This window comes from Epinephelus fuscoguttatus, linkage group LG20 (assembly GCF_011397635.1).
Source record: "Epinephelus fuscoguttatus linkage group LG20, E.fuscoguttatus.final_Chr_v1".
Taxonomy (NCBI): Eukaryota; Metazoa; Chordata; class Actinopteri; order Perciformes; family Serranidae; genus Epinephelus; species Epinephelus fuscoguttatus.
In genome coordinates, this window is record NC_064771.1 from 18111016 (window position 1) to 18132304 (window position 21289).

The 21289-nt window shown below is 41.7% G+C and overlaps 1 protein-coding gene across 10 annotated transcripts; it reads right to left on the reverse strand.

Moving 5' to 3' along the window:
• Positions 1-1107: 1107 nt before the first annotated feature.
• On the reverse strand, positions 1108-19489 carry brsk1a (BR serine/threonine kinase 1a). Of its 10 annotated transcripts, none has more exons than XM_049563982.1 (19): positions 18161-19489; positions 16998-17092; positions 16684-16769; positions 16091-16231; positions 15121-15237; positions 14895-14928; positions 14448-14516; positions 14139-14285; positions 12804-12835; positions 12495-12659; positions 11668-11765; positions 10771-10921; positions 10575-10635; positions 7761-8037; positions 6897-6945; positions 6634-6757; positions 6087-6297; positions 4607-4696; positions 1108-3813 (listed from the first exon to the last, which is right to left on the reverse strand). In XM_049563982.1, exons 1-19 carry the CDS (start codon positions 18243-18245, stop codon positions 3602-3604), a joined length of 2244 nt encoding a protein of 747 aa, XP_049419939.1. In that variant the 5' UTR covers positions 18246-19489; the 3' UTR covers positions 1108-3601. The 10 variants fall into 10 exon arrangements, with proteins under 10 accessions (XP_049419939.1, XP_049419934.1, XP_049419930.1 ...); XM_049563977.1 differs by having other exon boundaries at positions 1108-3801; positions 7761-8391; XM_049563973.1 differs by having other exon boundaries at positions 7761-8391.
• Between the last annotated feature and the right edge of the window lie 1800 nt (positions 19490-21289).

Here is a 21289-nt window from a genome sequence, read left to right on the forward strand (position 1 = left end):
GATGCAACCACTGAAACATTTCTTAAAAAGTTAAAGTGTGACATAGATATAAATTGCCCTTTTTGCAAATCCTGAAACTCACTCACATTTATTTTGGTCCTGTAATTTTACATATATGCTATGCAAAGATATTACTAAATATACAGTTGAGAACAGTCAACAGTCTTTCAAGTTTTACTATTTACTATCGAAATATTATATTTAGGTGCTATGATTACTGTTACAAAGATATTAATGCATTTTTCCTTATTGATCTAATTTTACTTAATGGCAAATTTCACCTCAGAAATGTAAATTGACAAACAAAAAACCTAAATTCTTTGCATTTATGAAGGAAATAGAACAATACTTGTCAACAATTTCTTCCTCAAAAACCAAAAAAAGCCATCAAAATGATAAATGCATGCACTGTCTCCAAAATTTTAAGTGAACTTTTTGTCACAACTCACTTGCATTTTTATTTCTACCTTTATATATGTTAGATTTGTTTTGCTTTTGTCTTTTTCTGTTCAGTACTGTTTTAGTTGTTTTTTCAATGCTTCATTTGTACATTCTGTACATGTTGTGTCTGCTCACATTGTATGTTAAAAGTTCAAAATAAAGATTATGAAAAAGACTTTTTATGTAAGATCAATTTGTGTTTTAACGTTTGTCTTATCTTAGGAATAAAATTCATTCACTGAGACAGTTAAAGTCGGTCTTTGAGTGAAACTGTTGTTCAGACAAACTATCCATACACATTTCTAGTCCCAGCAAAATAAATGTTAACTCACTTACTAGATCCTTCTGAAACCTTCACTTCTCACAGTCTTATGTTATGGTGGTGGCGAGTGTTCTGATGAAGTAACCCTGACTGAGTTGGAAGCTTTGAAGAACTCCATTTGCCAAGAAAACCATAAGATGTGTTGGAAAGCTCTAGGAAAAGCTTGAAAAAGTTTGAACTTTCATACTCATTTTTTCTTTTTTTAGATTCATGTTGTGATCATTACCATAGCAAATACTACAAATAATGTTTGCATTCAGATGGTAGAACCATAAGAAACAGCCACCTACAATGAACAGACACCATTTTAACCCAGTAACTAAATAGACACACACACATGAATTTAGGGTTTATTACTGTAACCATAACAATAAGGTGGATCTCTCTTTATTTTGACCATCAATTCAATCATAATTGTTCTTTTTATCACAGGCAATAGTTATAATAGTGCACTTTTTATATTTAAATTATGATACAGACATTTCTTTTTTTAAACACCTTATTCTACTGACCCTTATGAATGGAGAATAGTTTACAATCTTAGCCAGAGTTGGGTCAATGAGACGTGAAGAAGGTGGTGTGGTGATGAGAAAGATGAAACTGGTGACGGTGAGCAATCAAAGAGTGTGTACGGACAGTGAGGCAAACAACTCTGTACAGTTTCTCTTGTGATGATGGCTACACAGCAGGTGAAGAGGCAGACAGACAGGTCAAAGGGACAAGGCTTAAAAGCAAGAGATGAAGCGAAGTAGCAAGCGTTTAATGTGCGTGAGAGAAAATTATGTGCCTGTTAGGGTCCGGCTGTGATAGTTAATGCGGTATTCCTGGGTCAGTCGAAAATCTCCGTACCTGACATCAGCTCAAAATGCATCCGCTGCGAAGTTTTCAGCTCACTCTTGCTCGGTCGTCATCCACCTGTCTCACACACACGATCCAGTTACCGAAGATAAGCGTGATATAAATGAAGCGAGATGAAATCAACTTGTCAGCACTGCTATCAAAGTCTTTCCTCTTCTCAGAAAGAAGCGCAAAAAAAGAGTGATTACAAGAAATGAATTAGAATTCTTGAATTAGCTCTTGATATATTTTTGTTGGCGTAAAATCTAGTTTGTAGACAAATACATGACAACCACGTGAACAAATAAATAAATATAAATAAATAAATAAATAAATAAATAAATAGATGGATAGGCATGTGGACAAATATAAAAAAAGAAATACAATTAAAATAAACAACTGTAGCACTGTGTATCTCTCTGAAAACACTCTGCACTTTTGTTGCATATTGTGCTGTATGGAAGACTGGTGAAACACATCGACTACTCTGATAGAGTGCTGGAGTGACACATGACCGTCTGAGTTGCTACGTCTGCTCGCAGAAATGGCGCGACTCTCGGCGATGAGCGTGGGTGCAGTGATGGACTACTTGGCTTGTTGGTGAACACTGAAGTGAGGAGCATGGGGTGGGGTGGTGGGGGGTGGGGGGGTTAGGAGACTCTTTGCTTGCTTCCCATTTTGAAGTCCCGTTCAACAAGGAATTGACATCGCAAGCCGTTTTAAAGTCTGGCATTATGAAAATGTCCATTGATGGATTTCCTTTGCTTTTTTTTGTCGTCGTTTTTGTTTTGTTTTGTTGTTGAGTCAGTACATGAATACTATGGCGATAGGAGACAAGCTCAACGAGAAGGGTGGCGTCTGTTCGATCCACAGGCCGGGGAATGCTCTTCTCATTCAATCTGGGCACAAACAGCTGTGATGAGGTTCATGGAACTATTCACTCATAGTGTTTTTTTTTCTTTTCATCATATAGTAATGTTCATATTTCTGTTCAAATCAAAAATACTTTTCTTCAGAGCAACAAGGGGTCCAATGCGGAAAATCTTAGATGCATTGTTTCGTATTGTCTCTGAGTAGAAAGAAAATACAAAAGAATCAAAACATTTAACTTTAAACAAACGCCTTCTTAAAAAAAAAACCAACTCCTCCAACCTCCCTCGACACTGTTTTCAATTGCTGCTATCACTGTGCTACTGACATCCTCAAAAGAAACGTGTAAACAATAAATAAAACTAAATAAAAAAATATCTTTTTTTTTTTCACATTCACTTACTTAGCTTACTTTGTTGGTTTTCTTTACGTCAGGAGAAGACACTGCTGGAAAATTCCAGGATGTAGTTTCTCCTGAGAAAATCAGGACCTTTTGTTTTCAGCTCGTCACCACTCGGTGAAGTGGGAGCAGGTTGCAAACTCTTAAGGTTCATCTATGATTTCTCTCAGTATGGACTGGTATTTGCATGTCGCTTGATAATGATATGAGCGGTTAATCTTTTAAGAGTAATCTTGAGAACCATCACAAGACCGTTATTTCTTTTTGGTGTCAGATACTGTATTATAATGATATGGTAGACTAGCCTATCTGATCGTTTCAGCATCCTTTAGCAGGCTGATTTGCTAACTGGCATGCACATTAGCACTTCAAAATTCCTAGTTTTGATCTGTGAAGCTGTATCTATGATGGATACCAAACTGCTCATTCAAATATTATTTTTTTTTTTTTTATCATTAAAGGGTGATTCCTTAACACTTCGTTCTCATTTAAGGGTAGGAATCCTGGTGATCCAAAACGTCAAAAGAATGTCGAGTTGGTAAAAAAAAAAAGAAGAAGAAGAAAAAAAAAGCATGACGGCTCAATCCTTGCTATGGTCAAGCACCTTCAATAACTTAGTCAAGGAAGAATAGGAGTAGCTCATGGCTTGCAGGGATACTGGGTGATGAAGTTACACTGTCTTCTGTCCGCTGTGGTTCAGGCACCCTGCTGCGTGGTCTCGCTTTTCTATCCTACGGTTGGGATTGGGTTCCATTGGAGGACAGCAGTCGGGTTCTCTCTTTCGCCGAGCCTCTGCGCTGCAGAACTCCCCCGCTGCCTCCTATGCCTCCGCCATCTGCCCGGTCACCCCACTCGCACCTGTCGCCCCCACCCTCGGAGCGCCTCGAGTTTTGGCGGGTGGGGGTCCCGTGGGGTCGGCCGTTCTTCTCATCTGGGAAGGGATCAGGAGGAGAACAGGAAAGTCACTCTCGATGTATGTGTGCTACAGTTTCCACGGATCAGGGCTAGAAATGAACTTAATGTAGGTGTGATTAAAAAAGTGGGGGGGTTAGCCTGAAAGTGGAGGCGGCAACTACCATTCTCCCTCTGCTTCGGCCTCTGCAGGTGATGAGAGCCCGCGACCTTTCAAGGGCATACTTAGTAAAAATAGAATGTTGTTTCAACAGAAAACAACCATGTCCTCAAATAACATTAAGCATGCAGCAATGGAGGTTAATGCTGATTCCACACAAACCACTGCTTGAAATAAACTAAAACCTGCTTGGACAAAAGATTAAATATGCAATAGTCAGAAAATTCATGAGGTAGCAGAATCATCCTACTGAATATGTTTCCTGCACAAGAAAAGAAGTCAAATTAAAGATATTTCAAAAACAAATAAGCATAAGAAACACACAAGCTAAAAGGGCAGTTTGAAAGCGCAAAACTCTGCCATGGCCAAACACCTTATCTCGCAGTATTGACAAAAGATGAAAATAATTTGTGTATCCACCCTGTGATTTGGATCCCCTCCAACATTTACTAAGCTCTTCCATGGCTCATGCTACACCCTTCCACCAAGTTTTGTCTAAATCGGGACTGTGGTGTTCTGTAATACTGCTGACAAACACACAAACTCCACCAAGGAGGTAAAAATAAGACTGCCCATGTACGTACCTCGAAGATAAAAGTCAGAGGGGAAAAATGTTACATGTTTTTACTCTAGTGGATGCGCAGGTGTGTGAAAGCAGTCTCACCAGATAGGGCTTGTACCATGGGTTGATCATGGGAGCTGAGAAGCTGGGCTTGAATTGTTTCCACCACTCGTCTGAACCTGCGACTCGGACCTGGGGATGCAGCAAGGCACGCACAGTATGATGCTTGAGATCCAGTACAAGAACCACAGCTATGCTATTTTGAAAAAAAGGTGGTTATGCTTCAACAATGTGCTTCCCAATGGAGTGCTGAACCCTAAATGTCAGTTGCCCTACGTCTACACAAAATACAGCCTTCAAATTAAGCATAAAAAGTACCGCAATCATAATGTCATTTAGGAATTGGCTGAATCGGAGAGTAAGTAAACAAGACAAAGAATGTGGCAAAGCTTCAGAGCCAGGAATTACTTGAATTTAAAAGAATGATTCAACATTTTAGACTTTTTGCTTTCTGGTGTAGTTAGATTGAAAAGTTGATGTAACTTTCATATCTGTCTGTTGAGTTTCTGTTAAAGGTTTACATTGGTATTTTTCAACCTGGACCCTATTTTACCATGTTTTTGTGTCCTAGTGACTAATGGAGACAGCAAATTTTGAAAATGGTCCAATATTGAGAGACAGGGCTTCAGTTGACAGCGGCGAAAAGGGCTGCAATGTTAAGTGCTTGTTTTGCCACTGACAGGCTTACATTATTATTCTAAGTGTCTGACAACATTATTGAAAGGATCATTAAAGAGACAGACCTCTTTGTTAAACAGTAAAATCCCTTTTGTGTAACCAGAAACAGCCCTAAAATTGCTATTGTCAAACCTACCAGACTCCACTTAAAAAACATTAATTTTAGTGTGCATAGAACCAGAATATATTCACATCTAAATGGCTGAGTTAAGTGTTTATTTTTTTAACCAAACCAGAGTTAGTGATTTCTGTAACAGCTGAAAGGTGAACCATGCCAGTTTTGTGAGTTTTATTTTGATTTTGTTGAGTTTCAATGAAGTGTGTTTTACAATGATAAAATTGCTGTTTATTTAACTGGAGTCTGGTGGGTTTGGCAATAGCAATTTCGAGGCTGTTTCTGATTTAAAAAAGGGATCTTACTCTTTAACAAAATGGTCTATCTCTGTAGGAATCCTTTTCATAATGTCAGACACTCAGAATAATAATCAGAGCCTGCCAGTGGCAAAAACAAGCACTTTAGTGGACGTACGGTAGAATGTTTTGCTGCTGCCGACTGCAGCGCTCTTGCTCAACTGAACCAGCTTCAAAAATGTTGTCTCCTTCAGTCACACAGACACAAACACATGGGAAAATATGGTCTGATTGAAAAATATTAAGTTTCCCATTAAAAGTAAGGCTATAGCCTGTTAGCTTAGCTTAGCATAAAGACTGGAAACAGGACGAATCAGCTAGCTTGACTGTATCAGACGAGGACATTCCAAACTTCCAAAACTGTCAAACTTTTATTTTAAGTTGTACAGCCAAAACTTCTTCCAAAATAAGTGTAATTTAATGTTCCACTTACCTGAAATGAGGGTGAACGTCACGCTGTAGATTCCCGTCTCCCTCCTGCCTTCCCTCTCGCTCCTCTCCCTGTCTCGCTCCCTCTCGCCTTCGGAAAAAGCAATGTCCACCTGGAACTTGACGGGCTTCTGGAAGACAGAGGGGCCGCCGGAGGACTTGTACTCGGCCCGAAAGCTGGTCTGCGAGAGGACGCTGTGACTGAGTGACGGGATCTGCGTGGTGGGGAGACAGAGAAGAAGCAGAGAGACCGACAGACTTACGAGGCGGGAGAGGTACGGGGGCCAACGTGAGTATAGGGAGACAAAGGGTGAGGGTGAGGAGAGGAGAGAAAGAGTGAGCCATTGGTGAAAGCAAAGTGATCCATCAACGTGCCACGAGTGAGCAAGATTGAAATAAAGAGAAGACTGAAATAATGAAAAGAAATGAAGTGCGTACACAGTATGAGAGTGCGCGTGAAGTCCTTATGGCTTTGACAGTGAGAGCCATGCCTTCTACAAACAAGCTTTGATAGTGAGAGGCGTCAAAGACAGACCGCATCAGATACTCACAGACAGGAAGGCGTGGACAATGTCGGCTTTGACCGAACTCAGAGGTTTGTCTCTGATCACCACAAAGATCTGCTCCTCTTTCTCCAAGCCAATGAAGTTCCCAAACCACGACTTCTTAGCCAGCCTGGTAGCACGACAAGAAAATATACAGTAGGAGCGAATACGCAGAGTCATAGAAAACATCGAAGAACACAAACACAAAAAAACAACACACTTGAAAACAAGTGAAACCTCAGCAATATATCTCAGGGAGTGTGACTTACTCAGGGCTGGACTCTGGTGTTAGACTGGACATGTCTTCTGATGTAGGAACTGTAAGAGAGAACTCACAATTAAAGGGACAGTTCACCCCAAAATCAAGAATACATATTTTTTCCTCCTCTTGCCTTTTGTGCTATTTATCAATCTAGATAGTAGACTACTGAGAGTTGGAAATATCAGCTGCAGAGACTTCTGCCTTTTCTCAAGTATAATGGAACTAGATGGCACTTGACAACAACAATTTCTCCTTCCAGAAATCATGACCCGGTTACTCAAGATAATCCACGGACCTTGTTGTGAGCAGTTTCCTGTAGGAACTATTTTCTTTCTGCTGAACTACACCTGCCAAACGTATCACCGCGAAGAAGGAAGCGTGGATCTCTTCATGGACGACAGGGTCAGGGATACGGTTAGTTTTTAAAATGTATTTTTTTGGCGCTTTGAGCACCACAAACCGAGTGCCATCTAGTTCCATTATATTTGAGGAAAGGAAGACATCTCTACGGCCGATATCTCCAACACTCAGCAACTCACACCAAAAAAATCTAAATCGATAAACTGCACAAAAGGAAAGAGGAAAAATATGTATTTTTGATTTTGGGGTGAACTGCCCCTTTAAATTTGACATTTGTGTACAACATTAGAACTTTATCTGTAGGCCAGAGGAAAAAAATTTTTGAGATATAATCCATTGCCAGTGTAGAGGGCCTGAAACAGAAATGTCTTCCCAGTGTTAGAGCAGAGAAAACTCTTGAAACTGATGACCTACTTAAGTTTAGTTGTTCCACACCTGTGCAGATAGCAGTACATCTGTTAAAACATGACGTAACTCCCACATAACACTGAGTTAAACCTACAAAACTCACCTTGCAGTTTACGGCGATGGAAACGGGGCGAGCCCAGCAGGTTGTTCTTGAAAGAATTGAGGCGGGTCCTCCAGTGAGCAGAGCTGCTGGCCGCCATGCCGCTTCCCCCTCCTGGGCTGGAAGGCGGGGTCAGCGACAGTGAGCCCACCCCTCCCCCTCCCTCCGCCCGCGAGGAGGACGAGGACGAGGAAGAGGAGGGCGGGGTGGAGGAGGGGTGGTGAGGGTGGTGGACAGGGGTGCCCAGGGGTGTGGGCAACGGAGAGCCCTGGGGAGTGACCTGCGGCACAGAGTGGGCAGAGTTTGGGTAGAAGCTCTTAGTCACTGACTTTAGGACAGAGGACGAGGGGAAGAAGAAACGAGGGATGGGTGACAGGAGCGGAGAAGGGGAGGGTGAGCGGGAGGATGGGTTGTGCAGAGGCAGGGATTTGATGGGCTGCAGATGGGGTCGGTCTGCCGGTCCCTTGGTGGGCAGGGTCTGGGTCTTTGGGTTGGGGGGAGCTTTGGGCTTGTCATGAGCCCGTGCTGAGCGAGGAGTGGTGGCGTTTCCCTGTTTGGGCTCCTTTGTGAGGGGAGTAGCGGTGGCAGAGGTGACGTCTGATTGGCTGAAAGTGAAGACGGGGCTTTGATAGGACTGGGGGTTGGGTTTGTGGGGTGGGGAGGTGGGGTGGGGGGTGGGAGAGATGGAAAACAAGAAAGAGAAGGGATGGAACATGGAGAAAGTATGGAAATGAATATCATGCTTCATGACAAAAGAGTGCATCTTGTGAGTAGTGAGTGTCAAATCCCGTATTAACAGTGCTGACTATAAAAGCATTCATTTCAGTCGTTTGAGCCATTTGTATCTTATGTGAGTGAGGGTTTAGTGACAGCTGTGGTAGTGACAGGGTTAAAAATGCAGTGACAAAGGACAGCGGCAGTGAAGTTGTTACCGTTCAGTGGTTGCTAGCAGTTAATGTAGATCAGTTTACAACCTACAGACTGTTTAAATGCAGTTTAGAAACATACACACACCAGAAAAGCAAATTATCCCACAAACCAAAATAAATTATCTTATTTAAAGGCTCTATTCTTAATAACTGTGCATACAACTAGATCATGCATGGTGAGGAAGAGAAGTGACATGAAGACAGAAGAGAGATGCCACACAAACCTCCTGTTGGGTGAGAGATTAAATCTGAGGAAGTGGTGTTGCAGTGATGTGCAAGAATGACCGAGGAGCTTGATAAATGGATTTTTTCGGGGGTTGTGAAGTGTGGTTAAAAATTTGATAGCAGTTGAATGCTGAGCAGGCAATACCGGCAAAAACAATTTTGTAATATGTATCACAGCAAAATCTATATTGATAGTTTACAGCATAATTAGTAAAGCATTCACATTTACATTGAAAAAGCTTAATACATATTCATATAATTCGAAATAATGTCACAAAACAGTGATTACAACAAATTACAACTTGTTAACCGTACCATTATCACCTAGCTTTGCCATCCTTACTGTATTACCCCTTTTCCAACAAAATTAGTGTGTGTGTTTTTTTTAAACACGGGAAAGCTTGCTAACATGGCTCTTTTGGGGTTTTTTTCTGGTGTGTCACCTTCGACATCACGGATAGGTTAGAAAACAGTCTAGTATAAAGTAGAAAGCAGCATGGAAGCCAGTGAAAATGTTATGGTGGTTACTACTTTTTATATATCTCTTACTTATTCAGTCTTTCTTTCAAATTTGTTGCGCACTAATTTGGAACAATTTCTTTGTATTCAAAATCCATGTATGTGTACACACTGACTTAGCCCTTAAAGCTCAATCTGATTCTGATTCTGCTGATTCTAACCATCAGGATACACATGACCTAAACATAAGTACAATGTACACACTGACAATGCTAACCATGTTGACTCTGCTGGCTGGGAAACACTGCAGCACACAAACAGAAGGCTATCGTGGTTCACAACTCTTCAAGTGTGTCTTAAAACAACAGTCAGGTCCCCATATAAACACTGAAAGAGTTTGTCTCTTGTGTCTCCCTGCATTCTCCACTTCTCCTGTGTCTTCCATGTCCCTGGTTTGCCTCTCCGTACGCGTCTGTCTCCTTCCCGTCTTTCCCGCTCATCCAACACACGTGCTGGCAATCTGCTCATCACCTCTCCTGCGTATCAGCCTCAGCTCTTCTCCCACTCCGTGCCAGGTCATTGTTTCAGTCTCCATGGTAGCTGTGTTCAGGTCTCTAGTCAAGTGACTCTACTAGTAGATGCCACTCATGTGCCTGCCAGCTCATTCCATCTGTTTCCTCTGCTACCTCGCTGACCAGCCATTCACTCACCTTGGTCGTCTCGTGCTTCATTAACTCCTGCATTAAACCTGTTAAACTTTATCTGCCCCCTGCTCTGGGTTTTGAGTTTGTGTCCACTTGCAACAACTTTTTTGTGATTAGGGACAAACTCTGCAGTCCTTGTTATGTAAATATGATTCCTATGGTTTATCTTAAACTAATGTGAGGCTTACAGGACAGTGCTTCACAGCTGAGCTGAGGGACCGTAACACAAAGATCTTTTAATCGCCAGCATAAACTGAGGAATGATTACAGCTGTCAGGACTCGTATGGGCACCTGACTACTGTTTTAAGACAGACTCAAAAATTGTGAACCTACCCTTTAACTGTACTTGGTTACAGGGGGAGTTAAATAATACAAAATAATAATGGAAATGCATTTTTTATACTGCATGCTTGCATCATGTTCAGAGATAGTGCAGGTAATCAAAGCAGCAACACTTGTAAGTGCGCAGTTTGTTAAAAGGTGGCCAACAGGCCCTTACCCTGGGACTGCTGAGAGGGCTGGAGGAGAGACCAGTTGATGCTCCGCTGACTGAGCGAGACCTGACGAAGAGACAAGAGGTTAAGAGAATGTCAAAAAGGAATATAACCAACAAGAGAGTGTGTGTGACTGAATGCAATCTTGGGATGCAACATTTATAGTGTGTTCTATATATGTGTAAGACTATTGAACTGTACCTCTGGCTGTGTGCAGCTGTGTCCAGGGCCCTGCGAGGCGGGGTAGGGGATCCCTGCTCAGTAACACTCAGCACCTCCAGGCTTTTCCTCTCTGGGCGACAGCGGCCATGGCGTGTCAGCATTGGAGAGTCAACTCGCTTTCGAGGAGGGTCTGCTGTAGAAGACGTATTTATCAAATATCATGTTGTGCAACTGCCATAACGAATTAACACCACTCCCAAAAAGAGGTTTTGTTTCTTTCTCCTGGAAGCGGCATTGTTGAAACACATTTCTAATAATGCATATTGCTTCCTGCTAGTAAGAGATGTTGCTGCGTCTTCATCCCTCTGCTCCCTGTTGTCACTCTGTCACTATGCATTTATTTTCTCTTTTCTTTTTACGTTATGTTGAAAGTGATTTTTCCACAGGCCTTTGGCTCACCGCACCATCTGTGACTGTGATAAACTTAGCTTGATTTGCTCAGACAGAATAGCTGCCCTCTCCCGGTTTTGTCCCACAGAAAAATCTTGCAGATGTCCTGCAAAGTCTGGTTTAATTATCGTATCGTGTGACTTACTGTTGGTAAAAAATTTGCACACAGCTCCAGAAAAATCCATAATTTTTGTACAAATTTCAGACAAACCTAGAGAGGCTTTTTGCCAACAAAGCCAAACCCACCAAGAGGGTACACAGTAACTGATTCTTAGGCTAAAGGCTCTCAGTGCAAAACATTTAATCCAAAATTTAATAACATTTAATAGATTATCTTAAATAATCCCAAATTCATCGACAGAGGTAATGAGTACCTGTGTTCGGAACCAGACTCACAGACTGTGGTACAATCGCTTCACAGCAAATGAGGCTGGGAAAAGCAACTCCCTCCCTTGAGTGGAACCCTCCTGCCCCCTAATGACTGACCTACGTCATTGCGTGGAGGCAAGTCCTCATCCTCATAGCTGGGGTAGCGCTCTTTCCTGTCCAGCAGTAGGTAATAGATCATCTTTTCCTGGTTTTCTCTGAAACAGAGAGAAAAAAAAGACATCAGATAAGATTTTAAAATTTTGAGAGAATGATGTCGAAGGGAGTCATATGTCATTAGAGTTGGTAACTCTGCTAAAAAGTCTGTGGTAAGTGGTAAGTGTTAGCACCACAGAGCTACAAGACTGGCTTTTAACAGTTCATTCAGTTCACAGAGCTGGATCCTCCAAAGACTGAATACGTCATAACAAAATGCAGACTTTTTTTTTTAGCACAAACCAGTGCATCATTTGAAGCCCTCACTATCACTTTGTTGTGACAAGGAGCACCTGACTGCACCATGACTTTGATATTTGTGAGGCTAGATCGCACAGCTGCAGTCTATCCACCATCTTGCATTCTTTAACCCCGTGGCTAGTGACTCAGAACAGGAGTTTCACATGGCGTGATGAAGAGGAAGCCGTATCCCTGTCTGCTTCCAGACGGCGCTCAAAATGTCTGTCCACAATACACAGGGGTCAATAAAAAATAAGACGCTGTAACTCATTAAGTACACGACTGAGTGACCAGAATAACATTAACTCTGTAATGATTTAACCTTTCAAGACAATAAAGTTTTTAAATCACACCATATCATAGTCATATAACTGTCCATTGTAAGTAAGGCAGTGGTGTGTTTACTGCATGGCTGTTACATTGCATTATGTTTAGATGTTTCTGTTTTCCTGGTCGATGGTCATGCTCAGGGGTGAAAAAGCGATACTTACTCTTCACATTGCAAATCACGTGTGAGCTTGCCTCGGTCTCGGAAACAACCCAGCGAGTGCATGCTGTCCAACACATCTGGGTCCAGCTCAGTCAGGGACAAGATTCGCCTCACACACACCCGCCTGGGAGGAGGCTGCTCAGGACACGGCTCATTACGACCTCCCCTGGGAGCCACACACGTACGCAACACAGAATAAAACACACGTGGAAGACACGGATATAACGTATTGGTTTAAATACGATGCAGCATCACTCTAAATCAGTATTCCATTGAACAGTCGCGTATGTAAAAATGAACGTATACTCACAGATACCAGGCGTGTTTCTGGATGGCCTCTAGCTGTAAAGGGTGACAGGGCAGATGGGGCCATTAGTTTCTACAGTCTGTTCGCAGCCAGATGGCCGCAGAGCTGTGCTGTGTAAACATTTCACACCAGATACTTTTCTTGACACGCACAAGACAGCTCATCAGTTCTAAATATTGTATACTAAATCACAGTTTGTAACTTTGCAATGTTTAGTGATTTTGAGAATAGAGCAGAAAATTATGCATCACTAAGTGTGCTGGAGCAGTCTTATTAAGCCATATTTTATTCTGGCAGTGAACACACTGACATTGTCCCAAGTATGGAGAATCAAATCCACTATCCAAAAACCTCCTTCACACATGGCATTAAAGGAACTGTATGCGACATTTAGAGCATTAATATAGCAGCAAACAACTATTTGCTATGTAAAGATATGGTAGAATAATGGTGTCCTTAGCAGAGAATGAAATCACTTTTCCTCTTTGTGTGCTGTAATGAGAGCTTCTCTGTTCTTTGTTGTGGTAGCCAGTTAGGCAACACGTGAACGTTAGCACAAGTCCCTAAGTGTGTACCCCTGTGGTTAGCTAAACGCCGCCGTTCTACACTACGCTCATACAGCGGTTACTGCTGGTAATGCCGTCCCAACATAAAGTGATGGAACTGAGTCATTGCAGAAGCCCACCCGCTGGTTCTGTTGACACTGTTAGCATTGTTCTAACTGTTAGCACTGTTAGTTGCTAGCTGCCGGCTCAGCCACCTCCGTGTTGAGAGCTATGTGCAGACAATCCCTGCTCAGACTCTAACACTGACTCTTTTCACTATCAGGATTTGATCCATTTGGTTGGATAACATTTCGAAGATCTAGAGGAGCTTTTATCTCCATTCAAGTTAGCGAAGGGCTAAACCAAAAGTTAGCCTCTCAGCCTCCCAAAGTCTGTTAGTGTGCATGCTCTATGGGCCCATGATGGGGAAGATTCAGGTAATTTCATACCCAAGAAGTCAAATGATTTTTGGCTTCATGAGCCACTGAGCAACTTTCATAGGAATGAACCTGGCCCTGCCTCCAGCGCTGTGTCCAGTTCTCTTTATACATCAATAGACCCACGTCACTAACAATTGCCATTATAGTGTAAGTGCAAGCAGTACAGCAGCTGTTGTTTTTGTCAGTCCTTAGGAATTCTCCTTCACATCTTTCCCTGCTCTCACAAAGTTTTCTATCGAGTTCAAGGAAAAGTGTTCAGGAAAGACAGAGGACATAATGTTTTTGACTATTTGACCGAAGTCCAGGTGTTTAGGCGGCATTCAACCCCCCTGTGTATGCGCACTGTCTCATACCGTGAGCCTCTTTTCAGGGTTGACCTCAATCATGCCCTTGAGCAGTGACTGGCAGTCCGGGGGGATGAAGTGGGGCATGTGGAACACCCCACTCTTCACCTTCTCCAGGAGCTGGCGTAAATTGTCATGGTCAAAGGGCAGGGCACCCTGTAGGAGAACAAAAGAGAGGAAAGGAAGGAAGGAAGAAAAAACAGATGTGATAAAATACACTTGACTTGAAAAAGGTGAAGCAAGAACTGCAAACACACGAGGGGGTATTTAGAAAAGGACCAAATTGTAACTGTGAAGACAGCAGTAAAAAAAACTTACCACCAACAGAGCAAAAAGGATGACCCCACAGCTCCACACATCTGCTCTCCGCCCATCGTATTTCTCCCCCTGACAAAGACAGAATCCACATGAGTTCCAAACTACTAAGTGAAAACACAAATGAACCACATACATTGATTAAATTCATTCAGATACTTTCATCCTATTTAAGGCTTATCCATGAAATCTCAGTCAAAGGAAACTCTTTAATCCATTAAAATCCAGCAATTAGTGAAACTCAGTCCAAAATACCGTGAAACCATCTTTTTGCCTTCAAGTGCCTTCAAGAATCACTCTTACTTAAGACTTTTAAAATTATTTTCATGACTTTGAAACAATTAGTAATGTCTTTGTGTCATGTAAGGACGTATTTGCCGCTGAATTCATAATTTATTAACATTGTTTGCTCATTTATATTACAGGTAGCAACATTTGAGGCGCACTTACCCGTATAACTTCAGGGCAAGCATAATGTGGCGATCTAAAAATGAAAGACAAGTGTTACAAGCAACAGTCTCTTGTTCATGTGGTAACTACTGTACTCCTTATTGTGAAGAATACATTATGGTATAAGCACAGATTTGCATTGTTTCTGAAATGCAAAAATTTGACCTGTGTGTTTTTTACATGTGTTCACATTATTTATGAATGCACTCACGGTACTGGTACTCACCCACAGCTGGTCTCTAACAGACTGTCTCCCACCTGTAGGGAGGCCATGCCAAAGTCAGCGATGCGGATGTTGTTCTTTTCATCCAGGAGCAAGTTCTCGGGCTTCAGGTCTCTGTGACTGCACAAACACAACAGATACTATAGGTCTTCTAGTGCTTATAATGGTATTTCATCTTAACTGTGACTTAAAGGTCCAGCGTGTAGGATTTAGCGGGATATATAGGCCAGAATGAATATAATTAGCATCACCGTGTCTCTACAGTAGCCCAGGACACACAAACCAAACACTGGCTCTACATGGTTCCATTTGCATTTTTGCATAGCAGCTTAGCAGACCCTCCGCAAAGAGCTAAAAAGCGTTGGAAAAAAACTTGATTTTTCAACGTAAAACCACTTAATTCAGTTTTTTATACTGGTTTAAATCACTAGGTCTGTTTGTTTTGGAGAGGAATAGACCTCTGCTGATATTCGGCTCCTGATAAAAAACCTCCTGAACATCTGGATCTTAACTTATCAGAAGAAAAGATGAGCACACATTAGCAGGTGCTAAGCTAGCAGCTCAATTACAACGAGCCAAACAGTGTCGGAGAAACACAAATTTGTAATGTGAAACTACTTCAGGAGAGGAAGAGACCTCTTTGGGTAATTCAGCTCCTGGTAAAAACCTGGACAATGAGCATTGAAGGAATTCTAACCAGGAGTTCGCGCCTGGCATATGCACAATCCTCGCAGCTAGCTGTGGCTAACTGTGGCTTTAATATTAGTTCTCGCTACACAATTACAAGTTCTGCCACTCATGTAGTGCTTGGTATGCCATCACAAACAGGCAATTTGTCTAAAAGAAATGTAAGGAAGTGCCCGCAAACATCAAGTCTTGTGACTTACTCTGCAATGACACATCAAATTTGCATGGATTCCTCATTGTTTCAAGAGTTTAATTTAAGAACCACTGCTCTCTGCAAAAAACCAACCAGATGGAATGACTGTGGCAGAAATCCAAAGCAGAGATGATCTGCCTGAAGAACTTCCTGGCCTCTTTCGGAGTCAGCCGGCCCTTCTTCACCAGGTAGTCAAACAACTCCCCTCCTGACACATGCTCCAACACCAGGTACCTGTCCACACACAGGGGCGACGATGTGATTTAAAACGTCTCTACGAGACAGGGGAATTGACAAGTCATTCATTCATTCAACTGTTATATATCACTAATTTATGATGTTGGATTCTAGCACCACAACACTGTGATGATATCTTGTAATTTCTTTTTTTATGTACTCACTTTCAGCCGACCTGTCTGCCTGTCTACTCCCCCAGCGGCTTTTTTATAACAGCGTTAAAGCATTTTAGCAAGTATTTTCCCCAAGACAGATCAAAAACTTTTCAGAATAATCGTAGGACATGAAGGAAAAGTGAGAATTAGAGTGATGAGAGCAGATTAATATAGCTCTTAGAGTAATATTTATACCCATCCTGCTCCAAAGTTCAGTATTCAGCACCAAAAAAGGAGCATGCAGACTGCACTCAGCCAAGTAGTGAGGCTCCTTTGAATGCAGAGGGAACTCACAGGTATTTGTTATTCTCGTAAACATCATGCAGCTTCAACACATGCGGATGCTCAATCAGTTTCAGAATGGCAATCTCCCTCTCAACCTGGTTATAGAGAAGAGACAGGTGCACAGAAAAAGAGAAGAGGACACTAAAGCAGAGCACACACGCCACTCAGTGTCATTTTTGAAGCAACATAACAGAGGTTAATTCATGAATATAGAAGTTAAATATAGAGAATAGGGAGCAGTTTGAGTACAGCATAGCACATCCTGCTATATACAAAATTAGCATTATCGTCACCGCAACAACCTCAGCAGCGTCACACTGTACCTTCATCAGGACTGACTCAGACAGCTTCTCTCTGTTGACTATTTTGATCGCTACCTTCTGACCCGTAATACAATGGACCCCGAGCTTGACCAGTCCTGACAGACACAATGAAGGAGACAAAAATAAGAGACAGATAGGCATCATCTACAGCAGTGGTTCTCAACCAGAGGTCCGGGGACCCCTGGGGGGCCTTGAGGGAGTTCTAGGGCATAGTTTGTTTTCACGTTTTAATTATAGAGGTGAGCCAAATGTAAGTAGACTCATAAAAGTGACTCTTTCTCCTCAGTTATTAGCAATAGGGCTTCAACTCACGATCATTTTAAATATTGATTAATACGCCCTTTATTTGTTCTTAATTAATCGAAGAAAATAGCCTAGTAAGTAGCCCAAGATGTTGTCTTCAAATGGTAGTTTTTATCTGGCAAACAGTCCCCAAATTCAAATCAATTCCGTTTATTATTATATTTGACAAAGTAAAGCATCAAATGTTCTTCAACAACATGAAACCAGCAAATGTTTAGCTATTTGATTATCAAAATACTTGCAGATTTTCTGTCCATTGACTAAACGATTAATCGACTTCTCGTTGCAGCTCTAGTTGACAATTAAAGAATTCTAGTCTTAATTAGGGCTGCACCTAACAATTATTTTCACTGTCGACTGATCTGTCGACTATATCTTCGATTAGTCGACTAATCAGTTTATCGAAAATGTCTCAAAATGTTGAAAAATGTCTCTCCCAAACCCCAAAATTACGTCATCTAATGTCTTATTTCGTACTCACGCCAAAGGGTTTTAGTTCACCGTCATGGGAGAGTATGTAAAGCTGCCAATATGTGAACAAAAGAAGCTGCAATAAGAGTATTTTTACTCTTATTTTTGTACTTTTATAGTACTTCTCTATGAAAAATGACTCAAACCGATTAGTCGACTACTAAAATAGTCACTAATTATTTCAATAGTCGACTAATTGTTGCAGCCCTAGCCTTAATCATATCTAACAACCAAAATCTTTTCAGATGGATCTTATCAAATCGGCTCCATGACTTTATGTGTATCAATTTAGGTGTCAAATCTAGGGGTGAAAAGGGTTGAGAACCACTGATCTACACATACATTTCTACATGAAATTATAGTTTAAAAATCCAGTTTGGTGTACTCACCCGTCTGTCCCTTCCCCAGTGTTTTTTCCAGTCGGTAGGGCCCAACATATTGAGCTGACTGACTTAAAGACAGTTCCTTACTCATACTGCTCTGACTGGAGGCTAATACACTACTACTACTACTACTACTACTACTACTACCTCTACTATTACTGCACAGTTGTTATTGCAATTACTGTGATATTATACAGCTTATACAGTTATTGTGGGATACAAGATGGTGCCTTTTATTTCAGTGATAACACTGCCACTCTGTAATAAAAGCACTGGTGCTGTTTTACAACATCTGGATGATGAATGGACATCCTTCATTGAAACCTGGTTAATACACAAAGCTAAATATTGTTATGAAGCACGGTAAACATGTATAACGTTGATATTGAACAAAAACAGCTTAAAGCAGAGAAAACTGAGATGACAGCGAGTTACTAGGTGGTTTTTATGCGTTAAATACTGACCACTACCCTAGAGATAAAGATGACAAGCTAGGCTAACTGAAGAGTGTCACCCCTGTACATTAGCTTATTAGTGTAACTTACGTGTGTGCCGTTAACTAGATATGACGGTTAGTGAGAAAATTATCGCAGTGTAACGTTATATAGCTTAGAAATAACCGTGTTTTTCACGCCTGCCGCAAAGATTTAACTCCTTTGCTGGTTGAGTTTCACCGACAAACGGTCAAATACGTCAAGTGGGTGTTAGCAGTGTAAATTAAATCAGTTTTATTCTCTCTGTCAGGCCTGTTTTTACAGGTGCAACAACATGCTATTTTAGCCTCGCCGCCGCTCTCCCACACAGCAGCGAGGCTAGCTTTAGCTTCAACGCCCGGACCAACGGCCGTCTCGCTGTCAAAAAAACCGACACCTCCTGAAGTTTCTGGGCATCGCCAAACGGTAAGATTTATCACACGGCCGCCGCATTCTCGCAATATGTCGGGGTGAAACGCGTATCCCTAGCAAAACAACCATCTTTAGCCGTAGCGTAGTCCTCCCCCTCCCTGTCTCTCCCCGTCTCTCTACATCCCTGGAAGTAGCGGATCACAGCATCTTCTCCTCTCTCCTTTGGCGTGTCCTCCTCCCTCCTCACCGGCGGATACACAGGTAAAAAAAAAACACAGATGTCCGCAGATTAGCCCGCACTGTTATCGACTGCTTATCCCCCTCCTCACTTGTGATAACAGTTCACGCAGGGTAAAGGCCCCCTGTATTATACTCCCTTCGGTTTTCTTGCCGTAAATCGATATTTTCTCTCCCCTCTTCCTTCCTTCGTCTCACTCGCATCAGCATCCGGGTCCCACTCTCTCTCCATCCACTCTCCTCTCGCCTCTCCTCCCCCGCCCTCCTCCTCCTCCTCCTGATCATCTTCCTCAAAATACGCTTATCTCTGCATTCACCTCCACACCGTGGCGACACTGTGGGCCCCAACAGCTGCTGCGGACCCCTCCGTCAGTGTTACCATGACAGACATGTGTAAACATGGCCGGAGGCAGCGGACGGGACGCTGCCTGTTAGGGGACACTGGGGTGCTTTGGCCCGGCTCTGGCCTCTCTGAAGCACTGGTGTCTCACAGGTGTTTTCACTGAAAATGAGGTGAAGCACAACTTAGAGCAGTGGTTCCCAACCTTTTTCTTTAAGGGGCCCATTTTTTAATCTTTGAGTAAAGTGATGACCCTTAACTAAATGACATATTTTATGGATATTTCGTATGTAGTGCATAACAATAGTGACACTGATAAACTGATGTTGTTGATGTGTTCAAAGAAGTCTTTTAGACCGTATGCCCTGTTTTCTTTTTTTCTTTATTTTGTTTTGTATTTTGTTTGTTTTTGTGCCTTGTGGTATTTTAGATGGCGTTGTGTAACGTCTTGGCCAAGGGACTACAGATAAAAAATAGCCTTTTGGCTAATTCTGACATTTTTATGCCATGTGTATCTATTAATTTGCACTGTCCCTTCTTAAATAAACTAAACTAGTCGAAACTAAACTAAACTGATAAACTGTACAATTAACCCAAATAGGGAATGCAATGACTGCAGGAAGTGTGTGTAAAAAAAGAGTGGTTTGGATGAATTTTGAACAGATTATTTCCTTTGAATTTTACATTAAAGGTGAGTTTAACTTTTTTTTGTAAAATGCCTCGTCTGTATTATATTTCTTATTTTTAATCATCATGCATACAAGGTTGGGTTTTTTTTTTTTTGTTGCCAAATTCAGTGTTTTCTTCTCTCTTGCGTTTGGCAATTGTTCTACAAGCTCTGTGGTTGTTTTAACTGCATACTTTTCAAAATCAGGTCGGGCCGTTAAGCAGAAAGTGAAGACTCTGTGAATATAGCCTGTGTTCAGGTCTTCACTGTGCCCTTATCATGGGAGATTTTTTAAATTAATAGCTTAAATAATAATCTAAACTTTAAAGATGGCAATTTATTTAGCATTCTTCACAAAAATGAATGAAGTGCTGCAAAATAGGCCTACTGTATATTTAAAAAATGTTTTCTTACACCCCTTAAAATCAAGACGGCCTTGCAGCCCCTCATGAAGCTTTGGTGACCCCTGACAGGTGTCGGGGCCCCCAGGTTGGGAAGCAGTGACTTAGAGGTAGACCTCTGAAAACTGACTGGCATGCAGCTGTTCAGGAAGCATTGGGACCTTTTACTTTTACTTTAGTAACAATACAGCACAAAAAGAAACAAATTCAATTGCTAGAGGATGAAACTTTAATTTAGAGGTCATTGTTTTGCGTGTCACAAGTAGGTCTCAAGTTTTTGCACTCAAGCCCCAAGTCAAGACAGACAAATCCCAGATCAAGTCCCAAGTCCTAAATTTAAAGTTTCACGTCCCAAACAAGTCCTGATGCATGACATATTAACTCATAGGATATGATGCATTGTTAGAACTACACAGCTGTATGCAAAGCAGTTTGAAAGAGCTCCACCTTGACCAGCTGTGACATAAAAACATTAATTGATCCATACATAACAAAGAGACATTAATACAGAATGTGATAAATAAAAGTGAGCGGAAGGGACCACTGTGTATAATGATATTCTTTACGTTGTTGAATACTTTTACTCAAGGACCTGACTGCTTCCTCCACCTCTGTCTGTTACATATAAAACTCCTGCACTCATAA

What these genes read in the sequence shown, in the direction of transcription:
- brsk1a (XM_049563972.1), bottom strand. Translation starts at nt 18,245, where the DNA reads ATGAGTAAGGAACTGTCTTTAAGTCAGTCAGCTCAATATGTTGGGCCC. An exon ending in CTGTTAGAGACCAGCTGTGG is followed by an intron (nt 14,929 to 15,120) that starts GTGAGTACCAGT and finishes TTTCATTTTTAG; the next exon opens with ATCGCCACATTATGCTTGCC. An exon ending in TTGTCCACGCCTTCCTGTCT is followed by an intron (nt 6,298 to 6,633) that starts GTGAGTATCTGA and finishes CCCACCACGCAG; the next exon opens with ATCCCGTCACTCAGTCACAG.